The sequence below is a fragment of the Aethalodelphis obliquidens genome, unplaced genomic scaffold, assembly GCF_003676395.1.
Source record: "Aethalodelphis obliquidens isolate GAN/ISIS:26980383/991018 unplaced genomic scaffold, ASM367639v1 scaffold100, whole genome shotgun sequence".
NCBI lineage: Eukaryota > Metazoa > Chordata > Mammalia > Artiodactyla > Delphinidae > Aethalodelphis > Aethalodelphis obliquidens.
In genome coordinates this window covers 2429524-2443410 of record NW_020838044.1, presented here as the reverse complement: position 1 = coordinate 2443410, position 13887 = coordinate 2429524, and the positions used below count along the sequence as shown (strand labels likewise).

Sequence of the window (13887 nt, the reverse complement as noted above, 5' to 3'; positions counted from 1 at the left end):
CATTTATGACCTCTCTCTCCATCTAGGCTGCACGCTCTGTGAGGGCAAGGATCCCGGCTGGTACCAATTTTGCTCCCGGGAAGCCTGGGCAGTGGTGGGCGGGAAATGGGGGGTGCTCAGTGAGACCTGGTGATTGATGAGACTTGGGGCAGGGAGAGGTTGGGGGCACGGCTCCGTTCACACTGGCCACGGTGAATGTGTGACGATGCAACCGCCTTTTCTGCCTAAGCTTCCTGCTCTTCCTGGTCTGTGTGTGTCTCCCTGAGAGCTCCAGGCCTGGCACACAGTAGGTGCTCTTCCCCGACTCCTACCTCTGCTGTCCCTGCCCCTGCCCCTTAAACTGTGGAAGCACAAGCAGGCAGACAGCAGGGAGAGGCTCACCCAAAGGGCAAGGGACAGCTACCTGGTACTTCTCCACCCCTGGCTGTCAGGAGGCCTGGGGGGTGGGCGCCATGGCCTGGGGATGGAAGAAAGGAACTCACATTATCTGTCTTTCTGTCCCCAAGGAGAAAGAGGGTCTGTTTAGAGACACGGAGGTGTGCTGACAGCCTGGCTTGCTGCTGGGCATACAGCTGCCCAGGAGGCAGTGCGCAGCCTACAAGGGGGAAGCAGCCTTTGAGCGCCCCCTTTCAGGCTGCCCATGGGGCGATCAGAGCCCCTTCTAGGGGATGGTGATGGGGAGGGGATCATTCTGTGTTTCAGAGGGGAAACCACAGGCCCAAGAGAGGAGACAGGGGTCCAAAATCCCTCCAGTTACTTTGAAATTTCAGAAAGGGGTGAAGATGCACGTACATCAGCAGGAACTAGTGGGGAGTCACCAGGGAGCACTTAAGGATGAGGCTGGGCGAATTTGAGCGTGCAAACGAGTAGGATGGCCGGTTTACTGCTTGGCCTCCTCCTCTCCCTCCTTGTCTCCGGGTCTCTGAGCCTCAGGCTCCCTCTCCCCCGTGGGCTCCGCGAGCGGCTCCTCGCTCAGGAGGTGGCGTGCCAGCCGCTCCAGCTCCCCCAGGCTTATCCTCTGCAGGCGTTCCTTGTGCTCCCGCCTCAGCAGCTGCAGCACTGCCTCGGTGTCCTGGGGCCCAAAGTGTTTGGCTAGGACCTGGCCCAGATGGTGCCACAGGGGCTGGGGCTGGTGGGCCTCCTCGGGCACCGTCTTCTCCAGGGGCCGCACCATGACATTGGTGGAGGCATTGGGCCCAATGCAGTAGTTGGAGAGATGCTTGTCATCCGCCAGAAGCTGGTCGCGGAAGAGCAGGTGCCGCTGCTCCTCGGGCGCCCGCAGCCGCTCGGACACCAGCTTCTTCGGCATGGCCACGCTCTGTCGCCCCGACACCTTCAGGCTACATCTCTGGCCCAGGAGCAGCTGGACCGTGAGGAACATCGGGCCGACGGCGGAATCAGGAGGGATTCATGCTCCTGCGGCTGTCCTGAGGGTTAAGGGGCTCTGCAGGAGGGCGCCAATGGAGGGCGGTGGTCCCAGGAGGGCCCGGCCCAGGAAGACAGCCATTGGCCAATGCACGGTGATGTCACAATACTGCCTGCCAGAAGGCTCATTTGCAGAGCGGGATGTCAGGGAAGTCAGAGGGGGATTTGGGACACAGAACATCCTTCCTCCATGAGAGGAGAAAGGAGGAGAGAAGAGGAGAAAAGGAGGGTCAGGAAAGAAAACATAGGGCTAGGAGAAAGGAGAGCAGGAGGGGGAATGGGAGGGCCCAAAGGACAGGGTGGCAGAAGGAAACATGTCCATATTGACTCATTCAGCACTATATATTGGGTGCCCTTTCTGCCGGACCTGTTCCTGGGGAGAGACCGTATCACAATAGATACTTTCTGCCCTAATTTATCAAGTGTCTTTCTAGCACGCACTTGACATGCTCTCTTGGATTGGGTTTCCCAGACACAAAGACAGGGATTCCCGTGCATGTATTTAGTTGGCAGGTGACCCCAGGATGTGCCAGTAGGTGGGCGAGAAAGCAAGTCGATGGGGGGTGGGGCAGCCCGCATTGCATCAGTGAGCAGATTGCCTTTGCGGTCACCTGGGAGCCCTCAGTCCCGCCAGGCGCTCTGGGAGGCCTCGTGGAATACACCTGCCATGCTGGCGGGGAAGCAAAGAGGCTGGATCCTTGTGTTCTCGGTCCTGCCTTTGGTCAGTGGGGTACTAACTCCTTGGCACTTGTGGTCTGAATGCGTGCAGAGCAGGCTCCCATGACCAGAGAAGACCCTTGGGCAGAGACTTGCAGGTGCTGGCAGCACCTTCAGCTCTCCCCATTCCCCCCATCCCCCACTCAAAAATAATTCTCTCTTGTCCCAGTTAAAACCTACCCATCCAAAAGAATGGGACAACCCAAGGGAGATGCCAGGACAAATAAGTAGCTATGAAGCTAGACATAGCTTTCAAGCGAGTAGCTATGAAACAAGACAATACGCTAGAACTTATAAAATCCCTCATGACCTTTGAATTCCAAAGTCAACTAACCCCACCCCGGCCCAGCCCCTTTTGCTGAAATGAATCCACCAGAGCCCATCTTAAAGAACGGGAGCACTGAGGGGTTCAGGCTGGGCCACCAGCAGGGTCCGCAGCACGGGCATGGCCTTAGCCACCCCTCCCAACCTCCGGGGCGGGTACTGTCCTTTCCTCCACCTGTCAGAGGAGACAATGGGGCTGGGCTCACACAGCCGGCAGGCAGCAGAGCTCACGTCTTTGCCGCTACTGAGTCCTGCCTCCCGCAGAGCCTGCTCAGTGACCCCTGTGTGCCAGGCACGGCGCAGGCGCCCAGGGCTCCAAGGCCAGTAAGGAAGGGGCATGACGGGGCCTCCGCGGTGTCAGCCACTGCTGCTGCCTTGGGAGTTTTCAGTTCAACTTTTAGCTCTCCTGGGCCAAGCCCTTTGTAACTGCTGGCACATTTCAGCGCGTGAGGAAGGTGATCACCTCATTTTGGAAATGAGTGAGCGTGAAGGCCTGGCTGATGTCCACAGCTGGTGGTGGGATACTGTCAGGGACGCCTTCACCTCCCCCCAGCCCTCCATGCTCCAGGGCTGCGCTCGGCAAGCACCTACTTCTTTCCTCGCCTCCTCTCTCCCTCCTCCTTTCCTTCCTTTTGCTCCAGCCTGGGCTACACTTGATTGACACGGTTGCCAACGTCCCTGGACTTTCCAGGCTTTGCCCTTCCATAGCCCTGGGCCGATTCCCCGCCCTGGTCGCTCCTGCCCAAGGCTCTGGCAGCCTTGGGCAGCGGAAGAAAACACCCACGGAGGCCACAAACTCAGCAGCCCTCCCCTCTCCTCCTAACCCCATGTTCTCACTCTTGGCAGGTGACCAAATTCTAGTCCATAAACAAACTAAGCTCAAAAGTCAGGAATCTCCCCCAAGAATGAATGGCCCCAAGGGGGTGGGACTGGAAGGAGGAGATGTACTATGAGTTCCGAGCCACAGGCTGGAGGACAGTGACCGTCTGAACTGGGTTGGGGTCAGTGGAGATGCAGAGGAGGGGTGGACAGAAAAAATAAGAGGGCTCCTTTGGTCGGGGAGAGGAGGCGAGGAGGGAGGCAGGGAAGGGGCAGCTGACTGGGTGGCACTCCTGCGAGTGGCACCATCAGGTTTCATCCTTTTGCTTTTGGAATCAAAACTAGCTCCTCAGCCTGGCATCCCAGGGCGTCACGACCTGGCTCTGCTTCCACCCAGCCTTCCTCACACTGCATCCTCCACTCCAGCCACGTCAACCCACCTTTGCTTCAACTTGCCTGTTTCATTTGAACTCTTCAACTCATCCTTCAAAACGCTGGTTAAAAACTCCTTCCTCATAAGGAAGCAGATGTAGAGAATGGACTTGAGGACACAGGAGGGGGAAGGGTAAGCTGGGACGAAGTAAGAGAGTGGTATGGACATATATACACTGCCAAATGTAAAATAGATAGCTAGTGGGAAGCAGCCGCATAGCACAGGGAGATCAGCTCGGTGCTTTGTGACCACCTAGAGGGGTGGGATAGGGAGGGTGGGAGGGAGGGAGACGCAAGAGGGAGGAGATATGGGTATATACGTATATGTATAGCTGATTCACTTTGTTATACAGCAGAAACTAACACACCATTGTAAAGCAATTATACTCTAGTAAAGATGTTAAAAAAAAAAAAAACCTACCTCCTCCATGAAGACTTCCCTGCTTTCCCCAGTCCTGGGTGGAAGTAATCCCACTTCTCTCTGTGCAACAATTACCGGCCTTGAATGCTCCCCGTATTGATGCACCCTTATGTGTCTGTGTCTCCCTCAGTGACTCGCAGGGGCAGGAAGAGGCTTCATCTGTCTTCGTACCCCCTGCCTCCAGCACACAGAGCCTGGCACACAGAAGGCCTCGCATGCATGTTTGCTGAATGAAGACAAAATTTAGACAGGCCGAGCCATGCAGGAGGATGCAGTGTCCAGTACGGCAGGCTGTGGAAGGCTACGAACCTGCCTGCAGCCTCTCCTTCTTCCCTAGAGAGATGACAATCTGAAATTACATAGAAAAGAAAGCAGAAAGTGATTCCAGTCTTTACCCAAGGATCTTCTATAGTATTCTTTAAATAGCCACCTCCCTTGGTGCATTTGGAATAAGATAGAGTTTGCAGATGTACATGCAGTGTGTGGTGGCCCCCATGGACTCCGTGATGGCAGAGCGTCTGTCTGTGCTGAGGGAGCAAAGGGTGGGTGAGGTTTCTCCTCGGCCATCTGGGAGTTCCCAGCCCCCGGATGGGAGGACCCTGTGGTGGACAAACCGTGGGATGGACAGGATCGGAGGGAGGGGAGCTTCGGTGGGAGACACCCTGAGCACAGCTAACATAGGAAGGCTTCCTGGGGGCCAAGGTTTGAGTCGTCTTCTGCAGGAGATGAAAGGAAGGTGAACTGGGGAGGGGAGTGGCCTGCAATCTCTCTCCCAGGCTATGGGACATCTCAGGAAAGTGACAGGGGCCAGAGTCCTGAGCTTGGAGGAAGATGAGAACCGGCCACCTGCCTCAGCCTGCCCTCCTAGATGCAGCTGCCCGGGACACTGGCAGCCACTGGGGGAAAAATGTTGGGGCCTGGGCCTGTAGAAGCAGGTAAGACTACAGCTCAGGCTCCATCTCCCCAAGGCTAGTGGCCACTTGCAGGCTGGCGCCTCTGCGACAGGGGTTTCAAGGGCCACAGATGCTGGGTCACACTTTCCAAATCAGGCTTCCTGGTCTGGAGAGCCTCAGTGTGTTAGTGGGCCATGAGGACAGAAGCTTTAGAATTAGCAGTGTCCCCGGAAGCTGAGAGATGGTCACCACTGACTTCTGCCTCTGTGTTGGAGCCCCCATTGCCCAAGGGGGACAGTGGAGGCACGTTGCTGGGCCCTCAAATTGTATTTGGAGCTTGGAAATTTCATAACTTTTTCCCATGCAATTGCTTGTCTTCATTATGCAGTTAGCATGAGAAAATGTAGCTGTGTAATCAGAACAGGCAATCAGACAATGATTGCCGTAATTAGGGGGGAAGATTAATGGGAATGAGTGGGTTTTGCGACTTGAGGGAAAGGAACAAACGTGTACAGAGAGAACGTTGGTCAGTGGTGTGTCCCAACCCCTCTCACAAACAACTATAAATGCAATTGTGTCACTGTGAAACCAGCACAAAGTCTGCAAGAGGGGAAGAGTGGGCAGGGGGAGGGTGCTTTGGGACAGGTCTGTGAACCCTTACGTGCCTGGAGCCCTTGGCAGGACTCCTGGACATTGGTATCCAAAGGGCTTGAACTCTGTAGGATAAGAGCCATGGGTCCAGCTGCCAGGCTGGGGCCGCCTTGAGCAGCCTGCTCCTTGCGTCTCATTTGTGTCCCCTGTCTAACGCCTCTCCTCTCTTGTAAAGGTCACAAGAGGCAGGTCATGCCCCCAGGACCTTAGCACAGTGTCTGACCCATAAAGACATTCAGTGTGTATTTATAAAAACTTGGAAATGTGAGCTCTCACCCTCAACTGTCAAGGAAGACCCCGTGGCATGAAGATACATGCCCAAGTGTGATTCCCCACAGGTGGGCTGAGCTCTCCTGCTGGCACAGGTAGGCGGACAGAGCAGCCTCTGCAGACCTAGCAGGCCAAGGGAGGAAGGGGCCGAGAGATGCTGGCTGACAGCTGGTGGCAGGGGTGCCCTGCAAAAGGCTCATGAGAAAGGTATGCTATGCTTCTGCCCACCTCACTCCCTGGGCAAGTTATCAAGTTATTATGACACTTTAATAATGTCAAACTGACCTTCCAGGGGAGGCGGGGGTGGGGGGGCGGAGGAAAGGCTGAGTGGAGGGGGACTAAGAGACACTGAGAAACGGGGATGGAGACAAAGCGAGCAGAAGAAAGACAGATGGAGCCACAGAAACAGCGGAGAGGGGAGAGGGGTGGAGAACAAGAGGTCTGAGCACAGGAGATGCTTAGAAAGGGGAGAAGTCCGGAGGGATTCGAGGAAGGGGGTAGGAGTGAGGGGCAGGGCGGAGGAGCCACACAGAGGCAGCAGGGAGAAGGTACAAAAGGACACTTGTGCCAGAAAAGGAAAGAGGGGGAGCAGAAGAAACAGGAAGGAATTGTTACTGCAAAAAAAGGACAATAAATACCTCTGCAGGCCTCCCTGCTGAGAACAGCATCCTTCTTCCCCTCTCCTTATAGTCTGGAAATGGTTCACGGGAAAACTTTGGCAGAGAAAGTGGAGTCCGGGAGTGGAAAGCCTGAAATCCTGGTTCCGGCACCCCATGCCTCCTTCCCCCGACGGCAGCCCCCCGTCCAGCACTTCCTGAGCACACAGGGCGCGCTCCGCGAGGCCTGCAGGAGAGAGCGCTGAGCGGCAGGCAGGTGGGACACGGGCAAGCCCCCGACACAGCCCTGCTGCAAAGGCCGCCCTCAGGTCCGCCACCGCGCTGCTCAAACCCCATTCAGCCCGTGCCACCGCCTGTAGCTGTGACCAGGGACCCCCTGCCCCTTTGAGTAGGGGTCTCCCAGAGCTGCTCTGTGCAGGCCAGTGAGGGCTGGCCCAGGACAGGGCAGGCAGCTCTTTAGGTGGCCCCTACCCTGAGCGCCCTCCAGGGTAGGCGTTTGGTAGCTAAATGAGGCCCATCGTTCGTCCCTCATCCACTGGCTGGCACTGGTTGTCTCAGCAGCTGTACCAAAGTGGGTCTGTGGCTGCTCCAGTGGGGACCTCAAACCCCGCCCCCGACATGGTCCTAAGGGGCTGAGGCCGAGGCAGATGGGCCGGAGCCTGGGCGGGCAGGGAGAGGGAACTGGAGCAGGAGGGAGGGAGATGGCAGGGGGCCTCGGAGCCCAGCGGACGTGGACTGCAGTCTCTGACTGAGGGTTGCCCAGCCTCTCTCCAGGACTCAGTCCTTGCACCCAACCACCTAGGTCCTGCACTGCCCTGCTGGCCTGCTGGCCCTTGGCTGGGAACCGCTCAGAAGCCCAGCCCAGAGCAGACACGTGCTACTCAGACTCACACCTTCTGGAAAACCTTGTGGGGCTGCAGCCTGCTGTGTGACCACTAGATGTCACTGGTGACCTCCCTGGGCGGCTCCAGCAGCCCCAACGGAGTGGGTCTAGGGCCTCCGCCCCCTTGGGGCCTGGGCACACAGGACTGGGACTGGGCCCAGAGCCTCATCTGGAGATGAGCCCCGTCCTCCCACAGACTGCCCGTCCTCCCTGCTCCCCGACCCTCACGGGTCATGCTCCAGGCAGCCATGCTCTGAGCACAGACGTCAGTGCCCACCCTGAGCTGGGCACTGGGCCAGGTGCTGAGGCAGGAAGAAAGGATAGAAAGACACGTCCCTGTGTGGGGGACACATACACATAAACCTGTCATTTTAGCACCGGGCATTATCTTGACAACGGGGTGGAAGGAACTCCCAGCTCCAAGAGGAGGCGGGGGTCAGGCCAGGAAAGCTTCACCAGGGAGGGACCTGGGTGGGTCTGAAGGAGAAGCAGGAGCTTGCCTCCGTGAAAAAGGCAAGAAGGGCACCCTGGCTGAAGATCCAGCATGCACAAGCCCATGTGTAAGAGTGTGGGACTCAGTGTAGGTGGAGCATGGTGGGCGGGGGTGAGAGATGGGGCAGGATAACCAGGCAGGGGCCAGTCACCTTCATACAAGTGTTCACTGCAGCTAAAACTTCTCTGAATTATCCACATCTCACCCTAAATCCCTGCAGTGCACGTAGGAGCCCCAAAGGAGCAGCCCCCAGCTCACACACACACACACACACACACACACACACACACGCTGCCAACCTAAGCTAGGATCTGCAAAGAGGCTTTCTTTCCCACGCCATCTTTGTGCTCTACCAGGGCTGCAGGAACACCCACCCGGCACTGCTGCCGAGAGGGAGTTCCCTCCTCCCCAGGGCCTTCCCCGGTGGGCCCTGGTGGAGACGCTACCCACGGCGCGGCGCGGCTGGTGGCCTGTCATCTCAGTTGGGGGTGCTTCAACCGTGATCCACACTGGGTGTCCTCTCAGCCCATCTGCACCCCGGGGCTGCGTGATTTCAGATGATAAAAGATAGTCTGCTTCAGCCTGCAGCCACGGTATCTGACGTTCATTTAAACATACTACATGTGCTCTGAACTTTAAAGGGGTGTATTATAAACCCTCAGAAGTCAGCAAGATGACTCCTCGGAGAAGGAACCATCAGTGGGCCCTGGGAGTGAGGGGGGTGCTCCGCTGCCTGAGCCAGGGCTGGTTATTCATGCTGCATCCGCGCCTGCGTTCCACAAACATTCCTCACACACTAAATCCGTGCCAGGCGTTTGCGCTAGACGGTGAGGAGTAATCTCCGCTCTGCAAATCTAGCAGGGGCAAAAGGTGGGGCTCGGGCTGGACTCCGACTTGGCAGGTGGGGCACCAGAGGGGCAGGTGAGAGGGAGAGAAGCAGTTTTCTTCTGTCCTAGAAAAAGGGACAGGCATGAGGCTCTGGGAAGAAAGCTAAGGCAGAACCAGCCATCACCAGCTTCCCAACATCCATCAGGGCAGCATGGGGGGGGCTAACTGTGAAAAGCCTTGTTCCAGGCCAACTTTAATTTAAAGTCCTCCGGGAGGCTGTGAGCAGCAAACGATCAGATAGTGTCAGAGATCTGGGGAGGGATGTGTGCGGCGAAATAGGAAACTGCCTTCCTCACTTGGGGCCGGGGAGTGGGGATAGCTACAGGGTCCTGGCGGCTGAGGGAGGGCCTGATATGCCAGGCCGCGTGGAGCATTATGGGGCAGATTCTGGTTCCATTAGGACTGACGCTCTGCAGCCCATCATGTGTCCTTCAGTTCCTGAGTTCTATTTCCCCCTTCACTTCCTAAAAAAGAAAAAAAATCTATAGTTTTGTCTTGGATGCAGCAATAAGAAAGATTTATTCACATCTAAGCCAGATTAAATGGAGAAGCAAAGGGGCTCCTGGGTCAGGCAGAAGGGTGGTAGCTGGGTCCATAGATCCAACTGAGGGCCAGAGTGGTTCTGGAGGGCCTAGCGTTGGCGGGTACCGCCCTGGGAACAGCTTTGATTAATCCTCCCCTCCCTCCAGGGATGACTGCTCTTTGAAGATCTGTGTCATCAATCAGAGTGGCAGGAACCCTCCACCATGCAGCAAAGATCAAACATGATGCATTAAAACTGAGGACAGAGGAGGTGCCCACAGAGCCCTGCCCTGAACAAACTCCTGCTCTTGCTGGTCTGCGAGTCCACCACTGGGTCTGGATGGAGAAGTCAGTGGCCATCCTATGCTGCCACACTGATTCTGCAGGACCAAAGGGGCCCCTTGCCGCTCCTGGTGAGATGCCAAGGCTGGTCCTCCAACAGGGCAGCTTGTTCCACCATCTCAGTCCGGCTGTTGACCTAAGGATGCTCAGGCCAGCCCTGGGTTGAGACTGTTGCCCACCAGCCCCCTTCCCTGAATTGATTGAAAGGCAGTCTCCTGCCAGGGAAAACGGCATGGAACCAGCCACAAGACGGTTGCCCCAAAGACGCTGGGACCAAAATGGAGGTCCAGAGAGAAAAGAGGAAAGAAAGCTGGGAACAGACCAGGTGAGGCTGGGCTTGGGGGTACTGAATTACCTGGCAGGCAGGCCTCTGTCAGGAGAAGAGGGACCGAATTACAGCTGACAAAGGAGCTAGTGAACTTGGATTTGACTTGGGCTTGGACAACTACAAGGACATCCAGCTGGCAGGTGGGGCACTGGGCTGGGCAGACTGTTGATCCTGTAGTGGTTGACTTCCTGCTCTTCCAGCTGGCAGTACTAACCAAAGACCGTAGCCAAAAGCAAGAGGGAAAACTTCTAATCCAACCAACAGCTGGTTGAATGTTCCAGGCAGCAGCATGGGCCGTATGAACCAATGGAAAATCTCGGGCCCAGTCAGGAGCTGCCTCACCCTTCCTAGGAGATATCAGAATTTCTTCAACTGAGTCAGTCCTGGTATGGAATCCCAAGAGACCAGCAGCCTGAGATCCCAGCTGATGGCCTTCCCAGGGTCACCAACATGGGCTCAAGAGCTTCTCAGCTGTAAGAATATCACCCTGGACATTTTGGACATTAAGTCCATTTCCTAACAAATGCTCCTGGGACTCCTAGACAAGTCAACCCATTATTCTCATTCACAGGGGACTGATTAAGAGTTAAGTGTCGGGGATAGCAGGACTCAGGGTCAGGCAGGGAGCACACAGCAGCAGGACCAGATCCGAGAGTGGCAGGGGCCCTTTGCCTTGGAGAGAAGTAGAGATTGTCCAGGGAGCCACGAGCCAGCTGTCAGCCCTGCCCCTCCCTTGGCCTCTCCAAAATACTGTCCCCCATTGACACCCTTAATATACCTGTGTCTTCCCACCCAGCAGAACTCTGTACCTCAGATTCAGTAACTGATGGCTTGAGGCTGCGTCTGGCATTTTCAGTTGGTTTGGACACAAGGTGCTCAAAAGAGGCCTGGGAGGCAGCGGGCAGGTGGCTGGGTGATGGTAGGGCCAGGCTGAACAGAGGCTGAGAACTGGTCCTGCAGCCCTACCTCTGGACACCAGCTTCCTGGCAGGATGGCAGCTGCCCGTCAGACGCCAGCGTGTGTCAGGAGTGGTGTGTCTGCAGTGACAGCCCTGGGGCCAGGAAGCAGGGTGTGGGAGGCAAGACAAGAAGAGGAAGGCTCCAGACTGGAGAGTTGTGCGGAAATGGAAACAAGGCCCTGGCCTATAGCTTCTGACTAAGCTTAGGTGCTGGGGATCTGGTCTTCAGCCCTGAGGCCCTCTGGCCCACTGGCTGAGGAAAGGCAGAAGCGACCGAGCTGGGTTCTTTGCCAGGCAGGAAAAGAACTGGCCCAAGAACAGGGTCTGGTGGGAATCCCGTGGGTTGGCAGATCGGCTCTCCTCACCCAGCTGCTTGAGCGGGTCACAGAGTGGTCAGTGCAGGAATCACTTGAGCTGTCCAAAACCACAGTGCACCCTCTCCAGCTCATGGCTGGGGAGAAGGGTAAAAGGGGATCTGGGTTCAGAAGGATTTAAGGTAACATTTAGGGAGAAATTTCTGATATGAAACTGGGATGCTGCTTCGTGTAAACTTTTAGCAATAAAGAGAACAAGCCCTGTTTAATCGACCCAGTTAGCCAGAAGCAGGAAGATGGAGACGCAGATGACCTTGACAAGCAGATGCCCTTGACAAGCCTTCATGGTAAACTCAAGCAGGGGTGCCAGGACAGAAAGACCCCTGCACTCGGGTCCACCAGGCCTCAGCCTAATGCAATAGGAAAAGAACAACTGAGATGTAATCCTTGTGTTCTGCTCAGTAGAAGAGGTGATGAGACGGTCCTGCTGTGGCCTAGCCTGGGGACCCCTGGGTGGTAGAATCATAGGTTGCCAGAGAGAAAGGGGAGCTCAAAGAACAAGATCTGCTACCCCTATCAAGAAACTGGGACCAGAGAGGTAACTTGCTATTTTCAGCCCTATTTTGGAGGGGTTTCCATGCCCGTGGACCCCTGGGAGAATGCCTTCCAGGAGAGGAGCTGAAGCCCAGCTCAAGGAAATGAGGGAGGACAGCCACGGGGAGCTGGGTGTGGGGAATGGTCCCCAAGGCCCCAGCCAAGCTTCTGGGCCCCAGATGAAGAGTGAATCGCTGGTTCCCCCTGGAGGGGAGTAGTCAGCCACCCCCTAAAAGTTTATTTTTATACATGTCTGATCTATTTCACATCCTCTCAGATATTTTGACACATATACAGGAAATGTAACTCTCCCCCATATGGCAGTGTTTGGTTGGCCAGACCTGGGGAAACTCAATAGGGTCACAGAGAAGCAGAGGGGAGCTGCAGCGTCAGGGAAGAATGCCAGAGGCCTGAGGCCACAATGGGCACCTGGGGCCAGCAGGCCAGGGACAGGAGTCAGAGCGAAGTCAATGCAGAAATCCCCCTGCCTGGGTACCAGGCTCCAGGGCCCCAAGCCTAGGAGGCTGAATGTGCTCCGGCCGCTGCTCCCAAGGAGGGACGAAGCGAACCAGGAGAGGGCAGCTAGAGCCAGGGAATGGGGCTGTTAGAAAGACAAAAACAAGTCAGGCCTGAGAGCCAAAGGCTGAGACACCTCAGCCATCAGCAGGGCTCTTCTCCCCGCCCCCGCACCCTGGCCTCTGAGCGAGAGACTTACAGCTCAAATGAAACAGAGGTAAGGGGGAAAGAGCTCTGGGATGGGTACTACCCACCTGGACCTTCCCTGCCTCATTGAACTTCTATGGGCCTCAGTTTCCTCACATACACATCAGGTTGATACTATTCAGGTGGGAGGCCGGGAAGATTAAAGCGGAGAATGAATGTACTGTTTCTCAAAAGGGTCTGATAGAGAAGAGCTTTGGCAAATGCTAGTTCTCTGTCCTGAACTATAAAATGCGGAGGATGCTGGCGTCTCCTGCGCAGGGCAGCGGGAGGTAGAAACGGGACGATGTGAGTGAATCACCCGGCACAATGCCTGGCTCCAGGGGTGGCCAGACTCTTTGGTTCTTTCCTTCGGAACACACCGGGTCTCTACATGATGCTGGCATCCGCGTAGGGGTGTGAGCACAGGATGCTGCGGAAGAACAGAGAGGGGCGGCGTGCCCCTCCACACGGGTCAGGGAGGGTCCTTCTCAGCTCTCCCAGAGAGGAAAGTAAACTCCTCATTCCATGACGGACAGTGGCCAGAATAGCACACTCACTTTATGGGGCCTTTTTTCCCTTTTGTATTTTTATTTTTTGAAGTTGAAATTCATGGACGTCGCATTCCTACAGGGTGCCCTGCGGAGACAGGTTGAGGGATGGGCACCCCTAACTCACAGAGATGGGGGCAGATGCCCAGCGCTCTCCCCATGATCCCTTAATGCTGGCATCAGACGCAGGGCATGGCAAGATGGGCCATGGAACAAACTCTCCAAATGGAGCCATTTGGATTGTCCTACTGCTACGTGTTTGAAAACCACACGGATAGCCTGGCCTCTGCCTATGTTTCCAGGGCTTCCTTCCCCCTGGCTGTGGGCATTGCCGGCCTGGAATATGTCCCTGCCTTGGTCACCACTGCCCCAGCGAGCTGGTTCAGGATCTCAAAGAACCGAGGAAGAGCCTCACAGCGCCGGCTTGGTAAATGGAGTGTGACAGCTGAGAAGTCGCTAAGCCCTCCACTTCCTCCCTTCTCCTGTGGGACCCAGAGGGTTGAAGCTCTGAAAAGCCTGGGGAGTGTCAGTCGGTGGAGGCTGTACTTGGCCTCACCTCACCCCATTCCCCCACCCATCTCCCTGTAAATCCTGGCGACACAACAGGAAGGCCCTTTAACTAGCACATAAAAGTGCTTTGGGCTTTCAAAGCCCTGCTCTGCATTTATGGGGAGCCTGAGACTTTTACGGGCCATTTCTAGTCCTCCTCTCCCTGACCTACTGATGCATCGTGGTTTCTAGCTGTG

The 13887-nt window shown here is 56.1% G+C and overlaps 1 protein-coding gene across 1 annotated transcript; it reads right to left on the bottom strand.

Annotated features, from left to right (window-relative positions):
* Positions 1–780: 780 nt before the first annotated feature.
* UBL4B (ubiquitin like 4B) lies at positions 781–1381 on the bottom strand. Its single transcript, XM_027096207.1, has one exon. The coding sequence runs from the start codon at positions 1379–1381 to the stop codon at positions 881–883; it is 501 nt and encodes a 166-aa protein (XP_026952008.1). The 3' UTR covers positions 781–880.
* Positions 1382–13887: the final 12506 nt, after the last annotated feature.